The sequence below is a fragment of the Lates calcarifer genome, linkage group LG24 (assembly GCF_001640805.2).
Source record: "Lates calcarifer isolate ASB-BC8 linkage group LG24, TLL_Latcal_v3, whole genome shotgun sequence".
Taxonomy (NCBI): Eukaryota; Metazoa; Chordata; class Actinopteri; family Centropomidae; genus Lates; species Lates calcarifer.
In genome coordinates, this window is record NC_066856.1 from 7,238,268 (window position 1) to 7,255,892 (window position 17,625).

General features: G+C 39.8%; 1 protein-coding gene across 2 annotated transcripts; it reads right to left on the reverse strand.

The window, feature by feature from the left end:
* Nucleotides 1-902: 902 nt before the first annotated feature.
* bloc1s5 (biogenesis of lysosomal organelles complex-1, subunit 5, muted) lies at nt 903-16,853 on the reverse strand. 2 transcript variants are annotated; one of them, XM_018677617.2, is made up of 6 exons: nt 16,566-16,853; nt 16,288-16,370; nt 15,852-15,984; nt 15,275-15,333; nt 14,663-14,855; nt 903-5,780 (listed from the first exon to the last, which is right to left on the reverse strand). In XM_018677617.2, exons 1-5 carry the CDS (start codon nt 16,582-16,584, stop codon nt 14,682-14,684), a joined length of 468 nt encoding a protein of 155 aa, XP_018533133.1. In that variant the 5' UTR covers nt 16,585-16,853; the 3' UTR covers nt 903-5,780; nt 14,663-14,681. The 2 variants fall into 2 exon arrangements, with proteins under 2 accessions (XP_018533133.1, XP_018533132.1); XM_018677616.2 differs by lacking the exon at nt 903-5,780 and adding an exon at nt 13,922-14,441.
* Nucleotides 16,854-17,625: the final 772 nt, after the last annotated feature.

Sequence of the window (17,625 nt, forward strand, 5' to 3'; positions counted from 1 at the left end):
AGGCTGAGTAATTAGAATATAATGTATTTGCAAATCATTGTTCTGAGTTTGTTGCCACTGATAATAAACACAAAAATGTGACAGAAAGGACTGTTATAATAAAAATAAAAGCCATGCTACATCCATACATCCCCATTTATATTATGAGTAAACCTACTGAACTATTTATAGACAGGTAGACTAGCTAACGCATTAATATTTAAAATGATGTATGAGAAGTTAACAAAACGTCAAATGTGAAATATCACTTTAAATGTTAAAGGAAAGCCAATGAAGTCATACTAGGAGGCTTAGTGAGAAAAACATCATTAGAGTGTAATTTAAGAGGCATTTAGGAGAGTTTAGTTCAGACCTCTGGTAAAGTAACAAAAAGTCAAATTGGTTGAATATAAATGGTCCAATAAGTTCCAGCTGACTGCACCTCTTTGGCAGGCAGTGGAAGTTTCCTTCACACCTGTCTTTCTAGAACAAACTGGCCGCCCTTATATAATGGTATAAATTTATTAAGACACCCATGAAAGAATGAAATATTATGAATATAGACTCTGGGTTAGAGAACAGAAAGTTAACATTTTGTTTTGACTGTAAAAATATGGACACGACAGGCCAGGTGTCACATGACTGCTGGTTCACATGGCAGATGTGAACCAGTAGTGTTTTATACACCAATGGTCAAATATGAGTCAGAGTTACCTCCACATCATAACTAGAGAACATTACATTGGATAAATAATGTCTTCTGTGGGAGCTGTAGCTTTGTGTAACGGTGGCAGTAAAAATAAATAATGCTTTTATTCCCAGGATGGATTGTGTTTGTGCGTGTCTGTCGCTGGATTGACAGCTCTTTTCACCTTTCCTCTTTCCATATTCTCATGATTTCATGAAACCAAACGGAGAGAGCCTTCACATATACAGTATTTCTCTTTAATCATCCCCCCTTTTCCTTTCATCTGGACAACAGGAAGAGTGGGAAGAGGAAAGGAGGAGGTTACAGCATGGAAATGGAGGTGTTGCCCAGAGAAGCACTATGGTACCATATATAACACTATTCCAGACTGTCAGCTCTTTCATAAAAACCAAGTCCTCTTGAGTGTCTGCATTTTCATTGCAGAAAATGATCCTACCATGCACAGTCAGTGTCTGATGTTATATATATATATATGTATATGTAACAGGCAGAGGTGTTTATGAAGTGCTCTGTGTGTAGATGAGTGTGTGTGCCGGTGTATTTGAGGTGGCTAGCATCAGGAGATGTCCTGCTGTGCCCTGGACAGCCATTAAAATTCCACACACACACATTATTTTGTCCACAGGGAGTACAGGCATTCAATGGAGAAGCAATATACTTGTTAGAGACTCACAAGAGATAGATGATTCTACACTGACCCCCAAGGCTGACAAGAGATGATCTTTAACCTCTGGCTGTAAAAACTCAAACATACTTCTCTCAGATGAACTTCATGAAATGCTCTACCCTTTGGCTGTGACCTTACTTACAGAGAGCAAACTAGACAAAAACAACAGGCAAACCTACACCTACAAGGTCAGCAGTGCAGATACCTAAATGTTGTCAAAACTGATTTCACGGCCGCATCGCAAATTAAGCAGTTTGTTTCTATGTATGTAGGCCCGAGGAAACCTTTACTCATGAACGCCAAAGGAGAAGTTTGACATTATTGAAAACACAATATGTCTGTGTGCTACATATCAAGCTAGCCGGCAGGTGACTGGAGACAGGAGAAAATCGCTAGCCTGTCCAACAGTAGCAGAATCAGCCTACCAGTACATCTAAAACTCACTATAATGTGTTGTGTCTTCAACAACCATATTCAGCAGTGAGTGAAAGTACACACTGTGTGCTGCCTTCTTGAACATTTTCATTTCACATCAAAGGTATTTTTGTCTGGGCTGTTATGACTGCTGCGATCGTATTTCTGCTCTGATTTAGTTTTCTGTGCTGACATAGAAGTTTCACCAGTACAAGGACTCCCACCCACTAAAGTTTATTTGAGCTATTACGTCAAAAAAAAAAAGAAAAAAAAAAAGGCCATGACACCCACTTGTGACCCAAAGTTATCGCTTCCCTCTCACATTCCTGCTGCTGCTCACACGGTGAAACACAGTTGCCTAATTGGAGATGAAAAATGATATTTGAGATTATTTTCTTTGACTTTTGCACATGATAAATAGCATCTACACAATAGGCCTGACTCTCCCAAAGGGGCTTTATAGTTACCATGGCAAGTCAATAACCACACATCACTATTTAATCTCAACATGTCATATGTGACCAAATTGCTGCTGACACATTTTACATTTTTCCTGGTGAAGTGGAGGCCACATAGCTGTGGGTGTCTACTGGTTACCCATTGTTGATGGCTAGGCACCTTGCCAAGCCAGGCTATAGCATGGTGTAATAGGAAAAAGAAAGATTTATGGACCCTGGGGACCTTAGGGCATTCTGTGTATTTTCTTAATTGCCTGAAGTTTGTGGGTGGGGTGGGGTGAAACTGAGAAGTGAGAGACAGTGAGTAACAGAGAGGAACTCTGTGTGTTTGTGTGTGTGTGAATTGAAAAACAGCCCATGCCATAGTTAGACAGTGTTCTAGGGACTTTTAGCTTAGCGAGTGTGCAAGACCTCAAAGTAGGGCAGGAAAACTTTTTTTCATGAGGTGTGTCTATGCCCTACCATACTAACTAAAGAGTCAGCAGCAGGTTTTGCCTATAGGTCAGATAGGAGACAGATAGAAGACACTAAGACACATTAGTTTGACATTTTGAGAAATACACATATTTGGTTTCTTATTGAGAGTGAAATGAGAAGGCTGATACCATTCTCTCAACTGTCCATTAAATATAATGCCAGCACCTCTAACTCACTATCTAATGTGTTATATGTTTGTTAAACCCACAAAAAGAACATGTTGCAGTGTTACCAGGGATTATGTGACTATTTCTTGGTTACAGTTACAGTTACTTCTTGTAGAAATAGTCTGCTGAATAACTCCCTGTAAAACCAAAACCTGATAACACATACTTGATAACATACACTTTTTTACTTAACATTTGTGTTAATTAGCTTTAGAAGTGCTGGTAGGTGGTTTCTATTACCTTTGGACAGGGCCAGGATGGCTGTTTCCCCATGTTTACAGTCTTTCACTAAGTAACTTCATATTTACCAGACAGATAAAAGAGTGGTATTCACTTTTCCCTGACAGATGTATATTGTCTCTCTTTTGTCAACATAAAAATCATCTTGAAGCAATTTAAAGGCGATCATTTTAAAATAAAAATAAATGGGAGAAACAATGACAACCTTTTTCTTAACAGCTACCTATCAGTGCCTATCAGAAACAGATCTTTTTCAGATTTTGATCTAATTTTCAACACTGCCAAGGAGCACAATGAGGAAAAACCTTCAAGGAAAGTCTCTGGAATAATTCAGATGCTATTTTTGACCAAATCTAATTCTGTCTTGTAAACATATGGGAATTACCCTTTTGGAAACTCAGTCTTTCTGTAGTAATGCTTTCAGCACTGTCTTCCCACAATTGGACGTCATGCAATCCAAAGCCAGACTTGTTTCCATTAGGAATAGAGAGACGACTCATGGCTATGAGTATCATATCCGGGAGACAGGATGTGACCAACCAAGGGGAACCAATGTCATTTACAGACAGCTTACTGGAGTCACTTCAGCAGGCACCTGTGCTGGGAAAAGACAGCGGAGAAAGGGCTCTCCCATATGTTTGGAACAATCCCAGAAAAAAAGCATTAAAGGGATGGAAATCGGAAAGCAACATTCATCTGGGTGGCTAAAAGACAGTGTGAGAGAGTAGTGAAAGAGAGGGAAAGGAAATGAGGACAGCGAGAAATAAAGAAAGAGAGGAGTGTGATGAGAGGGAGTGGAGGAAGGAGAGGGAGGAAGGAAGAATGATTCAAGGTGGTTGTGGACTACATTAACAGCTCCTGCTGTATTCCAAGTGTTATGTTCTACTACTTTCTGTGGGATTCAGCCAGTTCCCCTGCGGTATCTATACTACTGGAATTACCACCATTTTCCAAAAGGCCTGTGTACTCACAGAGTCAGCTGACCCACTCTTCTTTACAACATTGCACAGCTGTCTTAAGACCCCACCACAGCATTTCAGTTGGGTTGGAGTCTGGACATTGACTGGGCCATTGCAACACCTTGATTCTTTTTTTTTTTCCGCCATTCTGTTGGTGTGCTTGGGATCATTGTCATTGCAATTTTGCTGCTATTGCAATTTTGGTCAAGCTTTAGCTTCTGGACAGATAGCCTCACATTTGACTCAAGAATATTTTGGTATACAGAGGAGTTATGGTCAACTCAATGACTGCAAGGTATCCAGGTCCTGTGGCTACAAAACAAGCCAAAATCATCAACCCTCCACCACTGTGGTTCACAGTTGGTATGAGGTGTTTGTGCTGATATGCTGTGTTGTCAAATGTGGCACTGTGCATTATGACCAGACATCTCCACTTTGGTCTTGTCTGTCCAAAGGACATTGTTCCAGAAGTCTTGTGGTTTGTTCAGATGCAACTTTGCAAATCCAAGCTGTGCTGCCTGCTCTTTTTTGAGAGAAGAGGCTTTCTCCTGGCAACCCTTCCTGAGGCCTGGAGAGTCTGAGGTGTGGCTCATGGGTTTTTTGCAATTTCTCTGAGCATTACACAGTCTGACTTTGGGGTGAATTTGCTGGGATGTCCACTCCTGGGGAAATTGGCAACATTCTTGAATGTTTTCCACTTGTGAATAATCTTTCTCACTGTAGAATGATGTTCTTCAAATTTTTTGGAAATGGCCTTATAACCCTTCCCAGATTGATGAGCACCAACAATTGCTTCTCTAAGATCACTATTGATGTCTTTGCTCCAGACCAACAAACGGCCTTTTATAGAGAAGATGTTAAAACCCTGGGACAATGGGACCCACACGTGGTGTGTGTGTGAGAGAAACTTTACTAAGGCCCAGTTATCTTAACCAAACAAAAGTAACACAAAGTAGCTCCTTATCTAATACACAGTCGTTGAGTGTGTGGGTTTCTCTAACCCACACATGCCGGGCCAATCCAGAGCAGAAGTGGTCCAGTGGGAAGCAGCAGAGGGACGGGCCAAAAAAGGATTTTTTGCCACATTGCAGTCCTATGACAGGCAATGTTGGTCTGTTGATCAGTTTGTCCACCGCTTTGGTCTTTCTGTGGTTTTATGTGAAATGTCTTGACAACAACTTGATGGATTACTGTGAAATTTGGAACACATATTTGTGTTTCCACCAGGGTGAATTTCAGACTGTTGATCCTCTAACTTTTCATCTAGCCCCATCATCAGGGTTAAACACTTAAATCCTCTAAAACCTTGGACAATGGCTACATAATTTACCCATCAGCCTCTTCTGTACACAAGTAGTCAATGTTGTCAATGTTTGCATGCTAATATGCTAAACTCAGATGATGAGCATGGTAAGAATTACTTCTTGTTTTTTTAAACCTGTGCCTACACTGATCATAATTGTAGGCACCCTTGCATGAGGATATCCCTTGCCATTTCTTTTCTTGTCTTTCTCAAAAGTAGCTCAGCGCTGCACTTTATTGACCATTCAAACCATGTCGCCAGAGGTGAGACATCACAGGTGGTGACAGAATCCTACTTGACTTGGGGGCAGCTTTTCACAGATGCTTCTTGGTCCAGTGCCATCACTGTAAAAGCCCCACTTCCTGCTGGTAAAGCCATCAGGATATACTGGCCAGAGTGTGAGGGGGCTAAAGGGGGGCAGAAAGAGGGAGAAAAGGAGAATATTAGATATATTACATAGAGGAGATGAAGGTGGAAAACAATGAGTATGGTGTGAATGTGAGAAAAGATGACCTGGACTCATGCTATCCTGGTGTTTCCACTGGTGCATCAGTGGTAAAGTTTTGAGCAGAGCTGAGTATTTTGGACCAGAACATACAAATTAGTCATTCTAATTTAAGGCTTTGGAACCTTGACAAGTTATATTTATTATATATGATCTTTTAATAACCATCATCTAAAGGAAATATGTATGGATATATTTAGTCTGTATAAATGTTTTAAGTCCCTCACAATCCATTTAAAAAAGGTTTTAGAGGAATGTTAATCTATCACCCTTAGCATTATAAAATGGCTTATCCTACACAAATTAATATTGTAGTATAAATAATAACAGAGACATCCTTGAAGCCCACACATTGGAGAGCATCCACTCTGCTGAAGTGTCCTTGAGCAAGCCACTGAAATGTTACTATCTCCTTGGGTGCCTCTTTGTAGCTGAGCCCAGCCTCTGAAATAGAAAACAGGATTTCCCAGCAAAGATCGATAGAGGATGACATGCTGTCTGTGTCCAAGAAAAGGTTTCTCTTACATGCTTAGTGCATCCAAATATCATTGACAACCTACAAATCAAACAGCTGCCTTGAAGGCTTGAAGCTATGAGGAAAGTAGGGCTCTAAAGTGATATTTCAGCAGACAATATTTCACATGAAGCAAGCCATAAATGTCATCAATAACCAATGAGGCTTCACTTTTCCTGAGTAAAAAACGTATATATACTTAAAGACATACTAGTACCTGCCTTCATTGCATCAACGTTTGTTTTTATTTTCTGTTAAAAAAAAAAAAATGAGACAGATGCTGTCATCCACTTACTGGCACTCCCACTGGCTCTCATGGAAAATGTAAAAGAGGCCCAGCCTCACTGAGGTCAGGCTGACATTGCCAGTGAAAGGTGGCCAAGTCACAAAACAGATGTTTACTGTTTTTCTAAGGATGATTTGTTCACTGCTCAATATTGGCCCAGCCATAACCTTGGTCCCTTTAACAGAGTCCTGTGTTAAAGTGGGCAGACTGGCACAATGTTCTAACCAGGCGTTTTATTATAAATGTGGGTCTTATTGTACGCATGCTTCATCAGTCCGTGGGTACTTTAACTGAATTTATGATTCTGACAGGTGTCTGGATTTGTACGTATTAAAGCAGGTGTGTAATAAAATGGATGATCACACGTAGGAAAGTTGTGCCTATGTGTGCGCTCTCCTGGATGTGTCACCCTGTGTAAGCACTGAGTACAAACGAGTTTCAAGAAGTCTTTCTGTGTGTGTGTCGGTGCAGCCTGCACCTCTGAGCGTCTGCAAAGGCAGTCAAGGACCCGGTAAAGGTCTCTCCACAGAAGCCACTAAGCAGTGTGTCTGTTGGAATAATGTGTTTGACTTGGCTGTGCGGCAGCAACAGGTGCTGGGAGGACCAGCCTGGAGCTGCTGCTTACTGCCTGCTATGATCTGCAGGCCAGGGACCAGTCTTCCTTTCTTTCTCTGTCTCCTTCCAATCTCATCCCTGTCTTCCTCTTTCCTTGTTTTTGTTCCTCTCTTTCACTTCCTCTCCCAGTTTTTCTTACTGTTGTCATCGCTGCCATTTGCTTTGTGGGGCATTCTTTGTCAAATCCGATAAGGTTGTTGTGGCACCATCTCAGATTTTGTTCAAACCAAAAATAATTATTTGAAAGAAAAAAAAAAAATTAACATGATATGGGCGCAAAAAAAGGTTTATAATAACTTCAATATCACTCAAGTTAAGGAGTTTTGCACTTTTTAGAAAATTAATAGGCATGTAGCACAAAGTTTTCAGTCATCCTGAAAATAAAATTTGGTGAGGCTAGAAATAATACATCAAACATGGCTTCCCACACAGGGCATCTTTGAGAGTGTAAAATTAGTTTTTAGTCCTTATGCTAAGCTTAGTGGCTGCTGGCTGTTGCTTCATACTTAGCAAACAGACTTAGGAGTGGTATCAATCTTTCCAAATAACATTTGGAAATAACGGAATAAGTATATTTTCCAAAACGTTGAGTTGGCCTTTAACATCATGTCTGTTATAGTTTTACAAAGACCTTACTCATGTTTCTCCTGGTTTCTCCACCTGTGTTTTTCCATGTTACTTATTTTTATCTCCATTATGTGCTGAATGAAAGACAAAAGCACATTGAGTGCTAACAAGATGTCATGACACACAGTGCTTCACATGCAGTGCATGGGTGAGTCATAAATTTAGCTCTGGACCCCTCACTCCCTGTGTTTCTCTCTCAAGCCTCAAGGTAAAGCCATTATGCTTGAAACGAAGCAGCAGCACCAAAAGCAGCAACCCACTTGGGTTCAGAGAGACAGGGGAGGGAGACGATGAAAAGTAAAGCCCAGGGCTGTCCTGGAGCCCTGAAAGAGAGTTGCCTTTATTGAAGGAGCCTCCACTCCCATGCATCCAGCTGCCAAGAGCAAGCCTCCATGGAAAGCCTCCACTGCTCCAAACATGAACACAGAGACACAAAAATCCAACCCTGTCCCCTGGAAATTACATTTATATGCAGCTAAATTGCAGAGGTGAATACATTTTCAAGGAAATTGCAATTTGATTACATATTTTCTTAACATAATGAGGATATGTTGTTAATTTAAGTAGCAAATATGCTGATGTTGAATGTATCACTAAAAGTTTGACAGACAGTGTGTTTATTTTTCTGCAAAAATATTAGATCTTGCTGTTCAATATCCACTTGTAATGACTACTGCATTATTAAACTTCATTGTTCTGTTTGGGCACTCACACAGGTTTGGGGAAAGTTACCACTTGGGGAACATGTCTTTTTCTTCCTGTTCACTTGAGTTAGCCTCAAACATTATGGCATAATCCTCTTTTTAAGACACCTATCATTTATCATGAGCTGAGAGCCATTCAAGAAGGAATCCCACATTTTCATTTATAGCCAGTTCACGTATTTTAGTATTCATATTTCCCCTGAAAATTTACAATCTGTGATGTGCGTAATCAGATTTTCAGGATTTATTTCTGTGTTTTCTTTCAAATACAGATTTGATAATGGGCAATCTTACCTCGAAACTTCTTGTCCAAGCTAATAAAACTGACATGGATGTATGCAGTGAAGGTTGCAAATTTATCTGGCGGCAATTTCAATTTCTGTATGGTCTACTGACAGTGAACAATGGCTGATCAATCAGAATCTGTGGGTGCAAACATCTCGTCAAAATCTGGAGACCACATGTTGAGCCTTTTCACTGAGAATGGTGTCTTTTATGGACTATTTGAACTTTTACAGCTCTATAAGTTGTCACTTATTCCTAACAGTGGTAAAACTGAACATATTCTTTTGGAAAAGAACAGAAGATTTGTGTGTCTGTGTGTTTCTTTTGAAATTTACTGTGACGTATCTGTTACTTCAGTCACTACACAGGACTCCACCACATCAAGGTCTTACACTGCTTACCCTTCTCCTCTCTGTTCCATGATTTGTTTCCTTGAATCAATACACAGACGAATGACTCTGAACAAATGGTTTTGTCATGACCGGTGGATTTGATTTTAATCCTACCTTTATTTCACAATGTCAAAACAGGAACATTTCAAGAGAGGAAGATATAAATCTATAACGCAATGAGACGGCAGGAAGTTGAGTAATGCACTCATGTAAATTGACTGAAGCAGAATCCTTTGAGTTTGCTCGTGCAGGACATACAGTGAGAGATTCTTTGAGGTGGCTACACTCAATATTGTTATATTAACAATGGATCACGTGACTATGTTTATGTGATGGGGTCGTCTGTTGTGTAAACAGACAGCTCTGTATGCTAACAAGTAAGCCATATCATATTTATCCATGACTGAATACAGCAGTTTTAACCACTACTTTCCTTTAATAATTAGTCTTTGTTTTATTCATTGAGACCACAACAGGAGATAACATCAGGAAAATACCTGCCTGGTAAAGAAAACAAGGAAAATCAAAGCCATTCAGAAGGTATGTGGTTGGTGACGAAGCCAGCCATTCCTCTAAAGTTGAGGAATCTAGACAATAACAAGCTTTCTTGCTGCTGGTTGCCACTGGCTGACGACAAGCCATTCTCCATGTACTCCCTATTGTTTGCCCTGTGATCGACTGGGGAAGGTGTTTGTTGTTCCTGGACTCCTACCTGTGTTTCTTGGACGTGGCGGGAACACTTAGAACAGCATTGGTGTTGTATTAGCAAGGCTGTCTAATGAACCTGAACAGATGCAAAACATCATGAACAGTTCAGCTAATTAGACCTCAGGCCCATGTTACACAAAACATGGCAAAAGACTGTGTGTCTCTTAAACAGAGGAAGAGAATTCTGTTTCGAGGCAGTCTTCTTGAATGAGGTTAAGAGACAGACTCTGTTCACTGTACAGAGTAAAAACTGACATGTTACAATGTGAGTCTTACCCAGGGAGCATATCAGAGCTTGCTAATAAGTGGATGCTGGCATTTATAGTGAAAGGTGGGATGTTTAATTTCCAACTGTTTTCTTTCTAGTGATTGCTTTTATATGCCACCTAGTGCTCATTTTCTAAAGCTGCCGGGGTCTGAGACTATCCAGCATGCCTTGCAACCTTCCCTCAGAGAAATATCAATTTCTTAATTTGTTTTACTGCTGCTTTTAGAGTTCTCCCTCTCTTACTTAGCGATCCACTGGGTGAATGTTAGCTATTGCCAAAGAATTCATCTTACCACCCGAATTACCATCCACCCAGCACCCATCATTGACCCAACACCCCTGGGGTGTTGTTAAGCCAGGTTATTAACTTGGAAGCGCAATGCTTTTGTTCATTGGCATTTTCATTTTGGACCCCTGAGTAATTGAGTAACAGGGGCCCATCATGTTGCACAAAAGAAAGAAAGTGAGCATGCAGGGGCTGAAAATTCTCATATAAGCTGTCTGGAAAGCGAGGGTGAATGAATACCTCCTGCTAATGTTCCAACACAAAATACTGAAAGTGTTCCTTTTTGGACCTGCTTTTTCTCATCAGTCGACTGAACTGAATGGTGATCGGGCCAAAAAAGAAAATGGTCGGTAATGCCAAGCCTCAGAGAAACTGTAGCAATACTGTGATGTCATGTGTAATTTTTTTTTTTTTTTCTTTAAGGAAGTTTGAGCTCAACTGGTATTAGTTTTCAAACAGTACAGCAGTAAAGACAAGTGAATGGACATAAATATAAAGCTCTAGCATGAGCTGCATTTGATCCATCTAAAACACCGGTGCAGTCCAGTAAAATATCCTTCAATGATAATCACTGGCATGCTTAGGAAGCATTTGTTGAGACACCTGATTAAACATTACCCATGTATTGTTATGATGTTTTTATATTTTAGAAAAGATCCAAATCTAAAAAGAATGTAGTTTTTTCCCAGAATGACAGAAAAAAGTCAAATACACCTAGTTCACACCACATGTTCTCAGATGAGGAATGTGTAACCAGGCTGATATGGTTTGGTTCTATCAAGTGCCTCCTCAGCTATATGCTAAAATCCAGTGGGATCAGTGATGGGGAAGAAGAAGATGCTGTGAGCTGCAGGTTACATCAACTTCATCTGTCTTTTCTTTGGTTCCCATTTCTGAAGGATGGGCAGGTGGCCAGAGTGACCTGCAGTGACCTATCCTGATTATGTATTACCACTATTAGTATTTTATGTTTTGGTACAGTATGCCAGAAATTGATAAAATAATATAACTGAGGCATCTAAAACCATATAGTTTAGATGGATTACTTAGTAGCTTTAGTAATTCTAAACAGCGTGTGTAGATCCTACAGAACAGATTTGTAGCATATTTATTGTGTCACAGCTGTCATTAGTGTTTATAGTTAGTTATAGTAACTATAAGAACTGTGAGATCTTGGTATAACTATTTTTCATACTTAAAATCTGGTGATGGCTGATATAACTAAGCACATGCCTGTCAACAGCTCAACAGGCTCTTGTACGGCATTGCTAAGATCAGATCTTATTTTTTTTAGTAAATGTCTCCATTACATGTTATTGGCACATTTCGTCCCTGTGATATGTTTCATTATATTTCAGTAAATGTGGAAAGTTTTTTTTTTTTTTTCATACAGAGCATCAGATTGTATGAACCAACACACCATCTCTCTCCATCTCTCTCTCTCTCTCCCTCCAATCAGGCTCCAGCTGGGTGCTGCTGTTTCCTTTACCATTTATGTTGGCACAGGGAATAGCATCTCCATGGCCTGAGAGCACTGCTCTCCCTGCAAAACAGGAAGAACACACTGCTCTCTGATGAACACAGGAGACAAAACACAAGCCAGAGACATGAGGCAGCAGACTGAGGAGAATGATAACAGGAGATTTAAGCCTGTGCACAAACCCTTTTCAGAACATGGAGTCTTTCTTACAGGATTGTGTAAATGTACAGAGAAAGTTTATGTGCCAGCAGCATTTGATGGATATCTGTCAAGATAAACCAGATTCTCTCTAAAAATATTTAGCCCTAAATATTGCAGTTTGACATTTCCTGTTTTATACCACTACACTTAGCCCAATAAGATTGTTGATCAGTCCAGTACCAATGACTCAAAAAATGACTTCACCAGGTGCTGGGATTTCTGGCTTTACTTACTTTTCAGCCTGTTCTTTGAATTGGAACCAAAGTTCCCATGAATGTTGAAACCTGTTGTTGTTGCAAACCCTTGGTCGCAAACACGTGTTGATCTAAATCCCAGATTGCTTAATAATAACTCAGTTTGGCAAAGTGCAACAGTTTTGTAGGGCAATTGCGAATGGTGCGAGTTTTCCTGCACTGTCATGGCAACAACCAGAAATAACATCCCTGGATGAATACAGGTAGACCAGATCGGGTTTTGTCTGGTGTTAAATCCCGGAAGAACATGTGTTCCTCTCACTTAATTCTTTCTTACTCTTAACTTGGAAAACAAAGCCGGGGCTTATTTAAAATCAGTTCAGAAAATGATCCAAACATTTTTGAATTTGAATTTATCTCCAGATATTTAATTATAACAAGCTATAATGTAGGAGTTTGTGACTCTTGCCTAATGAATAGCTAACACTCATATGACTTGACCTCTTCGTGTACTGTGTTTTCTTTCTTTCGAACAAAATAAACAAGGGCAGATGAAAAGGCACCTCACTGGCAGAGATTGGCCATGTTTCCATATTGTCACTCCTTGTTAGTCAAAAATGGCCCGTCTCCTCGACGGACAGCTGCACCCAGTGACCGAGGCGGAGGCTGGGCATGCACACAAACGCGCGCATGCCGACGCACACAGGGCAGATTGGAGCTGCGCTTTGCCTCTAAACATCTGATGGCATGCCTGTGCCCACTCTGATCTCCGACGAACGCAGTCAACCACTGTGTCCTACTCCCGACGCCAGACTCACACACATTCATGCACAGACGCGGGCAGAGCAACCGGAGAGCGGCCTCGCATGAGAGCAAAGGGGGACGGCAGATCTGCTGCTAGCCAAATGGAAAAAAGCTGTGGCTTCTATGAAAGCGGATACAGCAGTGAATTCACTTCAGCTGTGCTGTCAGATGTCAAAAGCCCTGCAGAGGGACTCCACTACTGGCTTGTTTTGTTTTATGTAGATACTTCTTACTTCTAACTGGATGAGCCTGCTTCTTCAGATGTCAACGGGTCATTTGACAGCTGAGGTGTCTTGACAGTGTAAAAAAGTGTGTATTAGGAATGTGGAGGGAATTTTGGAACATATTTTTTTTAATAGGTTGTTTGAGATGAACTCTGCTCTCAGTCATGCCAAGAATGTGCCCAGTGTGCCACCCATCCATTAACCTGTCCAACAACCCCACCACTGTGTGGAGCAAAAACAACACTTCATTAAAAGTATTGTTAACATCGACCTCAAGGTTCTCAACTTAAGGGTCAAGACGAAGAGAGATGATTTCCTTTCTTTTGTAGTTCATATGACATTTTTTAAAACATATATTTACTCTGCTTTTAATAGTGCTAAATAATTCAAAAGTGAGTGCACTGTAACATGTTTATGTCCAATTAACCAAATAAACACAATATGCAAAACGTAAATGAACTCTTGGAGTTTGTGTTTATAATTCTGTGCATTTTAAGCACTCTAAGCACAAAACATGACAACCAATGACAACTTGAAAATATTCTTATTCAAACATGACCAGAAGGAAATTGAAACCAGAATATGATTTATGTTTTTTTTTTCTGTTTAACTAGCGTATAGAAAAAAAGTTGGATTTGTCACTCATTAAAATCAGATTTAAGGTGAGGAAAGTTACTTCAAATACAGTTACTTCAAGATACTGTCAGAGGTTCAGCGTTCTAAACACAGGAGAGCTGGTGAGGGTTGATTTCTTCTGGAAACAGTTCTGTTTGAGCTTGTTTCTACAGCATTTGACCTGTGCTGGGTTCATTTCAGCTTGAGTTTGGTACAAATTTATCATCAACGCCCCTTCGGGCAGGCATCCATTAAAAATCTGGAAATGCTGAAAACTTCACAGCCTTCAACGATTGCTTGTTTAAAAATGACATAATCCAGTCCTTTTGCACCTTTTGCATGCCATGCATGTTCCATGACCTAGAGACAAACAACTGTGAGTTTGATGGCCTGTGAAATTGCCACACTGTTAATCACACATATATTAATGATTTGGAAGATGGTGACTCTTGTGCAGGAGTTTTATGCTCTTTTTCTGCCAAATCAAAGCCGGTATCTTTGTTTTTCACATGCAGAATAGACGCCTGTGTAAATAATGTCCATAAGTGTCCATAGAAGTGAATGTGTTTGTTGGCTCATACCGTCAGAAACATCCACTGATCAGAGGGGTGAAAACTTGGTTACGTCCATCTTCATTTCACTGTAGTGGGTGCTGATTTGTCCTACAGCTTTGGCATGCTCCTCATCCACCTCCTCCTTTAATCTCTGCTGCTCTTTCAGAAAGTCTGCCCATTCTTCTTTCAAACGCTCCATGTTCATCTGCAGCTGGGTGTTCTGGAAGGAACACCAAGATGAGAACACAAGGGGAGAGAGGGGATAATCACAGAAAATAAGAACTTAAGACAGCTGTTTATATATCTTAACTTTCAACAAGACAACTGTTTACAAATCAGTGTTTGGTGTCTCAATTCTCCTTCTTGTGCCACTTCAGCTGTTTTCATTCACACACACTGAAGATGAGGACAGTATATGGCTGTGTGTGGATGCTCACTGTGGAGTCACTCAGCCTAAATGTGCTGCGTATTGGACCCCCTTAAAATCAAAATGATACATCTGACATAATCAGTTTGATATGTACATACTGAAGACACAATATAATAAATGCCTTTATCATCTACAATTCAGTTGAGCTTTTTAAGGCTACTATATGGTATCCACCAGTGCTGTCGATCCTTTATCAGAGATGTTTTTACCTGCTGCGCCTCTAGCTCCCTCTGCTGGACTCTGTCTGCCATGTGATTGGCAGCTTCCACTGTGGAAGAAAAGCAAACAAATTTATAAACAGTCACATTTGAATTACACTTGCTCAGAATGTTGATATAAAAAACTTAAGCAGCTAAGAGCAGAACTAGAACCATATTTTTTTTGCAACAATACTGAAGGAAATCACTTTCAATACAAAATAGAGGAAAACAATCATCATTTGCCATAGTAGGTTGAGGGTAAAATCATACTATTATGAGAAGTCAAAATATAGTGCAGTTATTTGGAACAAAGTGTGGAATTTAGTGTCATCAATTAAAAGTTTACATGCATTATTGTCAAATATGCATTTGCACTTCAATGAACATAGTTTAAGAAAGGCATAGATGTCAACATATTTTTTGACAGTGTCAAAGTACTGACCAATGTATCACATGACATACCAGTTTTTCTACGTACATGGCAACAAGTACAAGTCTTTGACTGTGTGTCAGGTTATGCCTGAAATTACATAATTTTCAAAACAGAGCTGAAGAGCAAAGTGTGAATCTGAGAGAGAAGACTTACACCGTTTAATGATGTTAGACATCATATCCTGGTTTGTACCCTCTAAATTTGTGGGCAGCATTTGCTCATTTGCTTCCACCACCATTTTACTGAGATTCTCTAACAGTCTGCTCTCCCTGTGTCCACGTTTCTCCTGAACAGCAGAAGAGGAAAGCTTAGTGTTTTCACACACACATACACTGAAAACATGCTTATTATGTGCTACAGACCAGTGCTGGGTCTTAACATGTTGCTTTCATTATATTAGTGAAAAAACAAACAAATGAGTTGAAATCATTTACTGGTATTGTCTTTTCAAGAACTAGAAAACAACACAGTATCTTTAAAGTGTATTGATCACTCCAATGCAGTTGTTGTTTAAAATGGGAATATTTCTAAACAAGTCAGTTTGCACTAAAAATACTGGTTTGAAAAGTGTATATATGTATGCAAGTACCTCAAACTCTCTCACGAAGTAGCGGATCTCTGCATTGATGATGGGTCTGTGGTGTAACAGACGGGACTGGATATCACCCACATCTGCAGAGCCAACAAACAACTTAAGTTGAGGTTAAACAAGATACTGTGATATTGTGACAAGTTCAAAACAGTTCACAGCACAGCCAAATAAGATTTTCTTGTATCAGTCTACACCTTAACACACCAGCAGCAGTCTGGGGGTAAACAGCGAGGCTAACATGTTAACATGCAAACGATGAGAATGATTTCACTCACCTTTAGCAATCTTGTCCATTTTCAGAAACTCCACGGACCCCTTTGTTCGCCCGCAAAGCAGCTAGCTCAACTAGCTGCTAACTGCTAATCACTTCGTAAATGTTCCAAATGCTGAGCTAACTAACTAATTGCAAGAGAGCTCTTAAGCAGAACGAAATAGTCAGTCATCAACGTGGAGTTATTATTTAATCATGCAGTAATACCTATCAGCGACAATATTTCCGTCAGTCTTTAATTGTAGTCAGGTGAATGGAAGTCAGCTGCCTGAAATGTAAATATTTACAACTACTTCCGGGTACTGAGCCGTGGACTAAACCAAGTCTGATAGAGGGGTGTCACAATCAAATCATGTTAATCAGTTTACATAAAATACACTACTGTATTGTCTTGCTTTGAGGTAGTGACGTGCTGAAAATGTTAAAATATCTGGAGGCTTGTGTGTGAATAATATCTTAGAGCTGTGTGTGTGTGTGTGTGTGTGTGTGTGTGTGAGACGAAAAGACAGACAGTAGTGTGGGTTCAAGTTTTGCGTGACAGAGAACAGCAGATGTCAGTCTTGCTCTGTGGTGGAAACACAGTGGCAACAGAATCTATTTTTAAAAACTAATTTCCACACATTACTTGTATATTCAAAATGCAAACAATTAATCAATGATATAGGAATGTGTCAGAGAACTCATTTACTAAGCTGCTGATAAGAATAACTCTGATTACAGCATTATTTACAACTTGTAAACCCTTGATACAAGGTGCCTTACTAGAAAGTGGTACTTCTAGTGTCACAATAATGATTCAATGGGCTATAATTTACAATTTTATACCTAGAGCATCCATAGTTTGATGCACAATGCTGGGTATTTAGTGACCTTATGATGCTTATAATACATTAAATAAATGCTAGATAATATTACCTGAAACAAAGTACAAAATACACCTTAATTTTTGCATGAGTATAGAGTATAGAGAATGCTTATAGTTCCCTTTTTGATGAGCTACAGTAGGGGACATCTTAATTCAGATTTTGCTTATACAAAGGTCACATTTATCAAGATAGAAATAT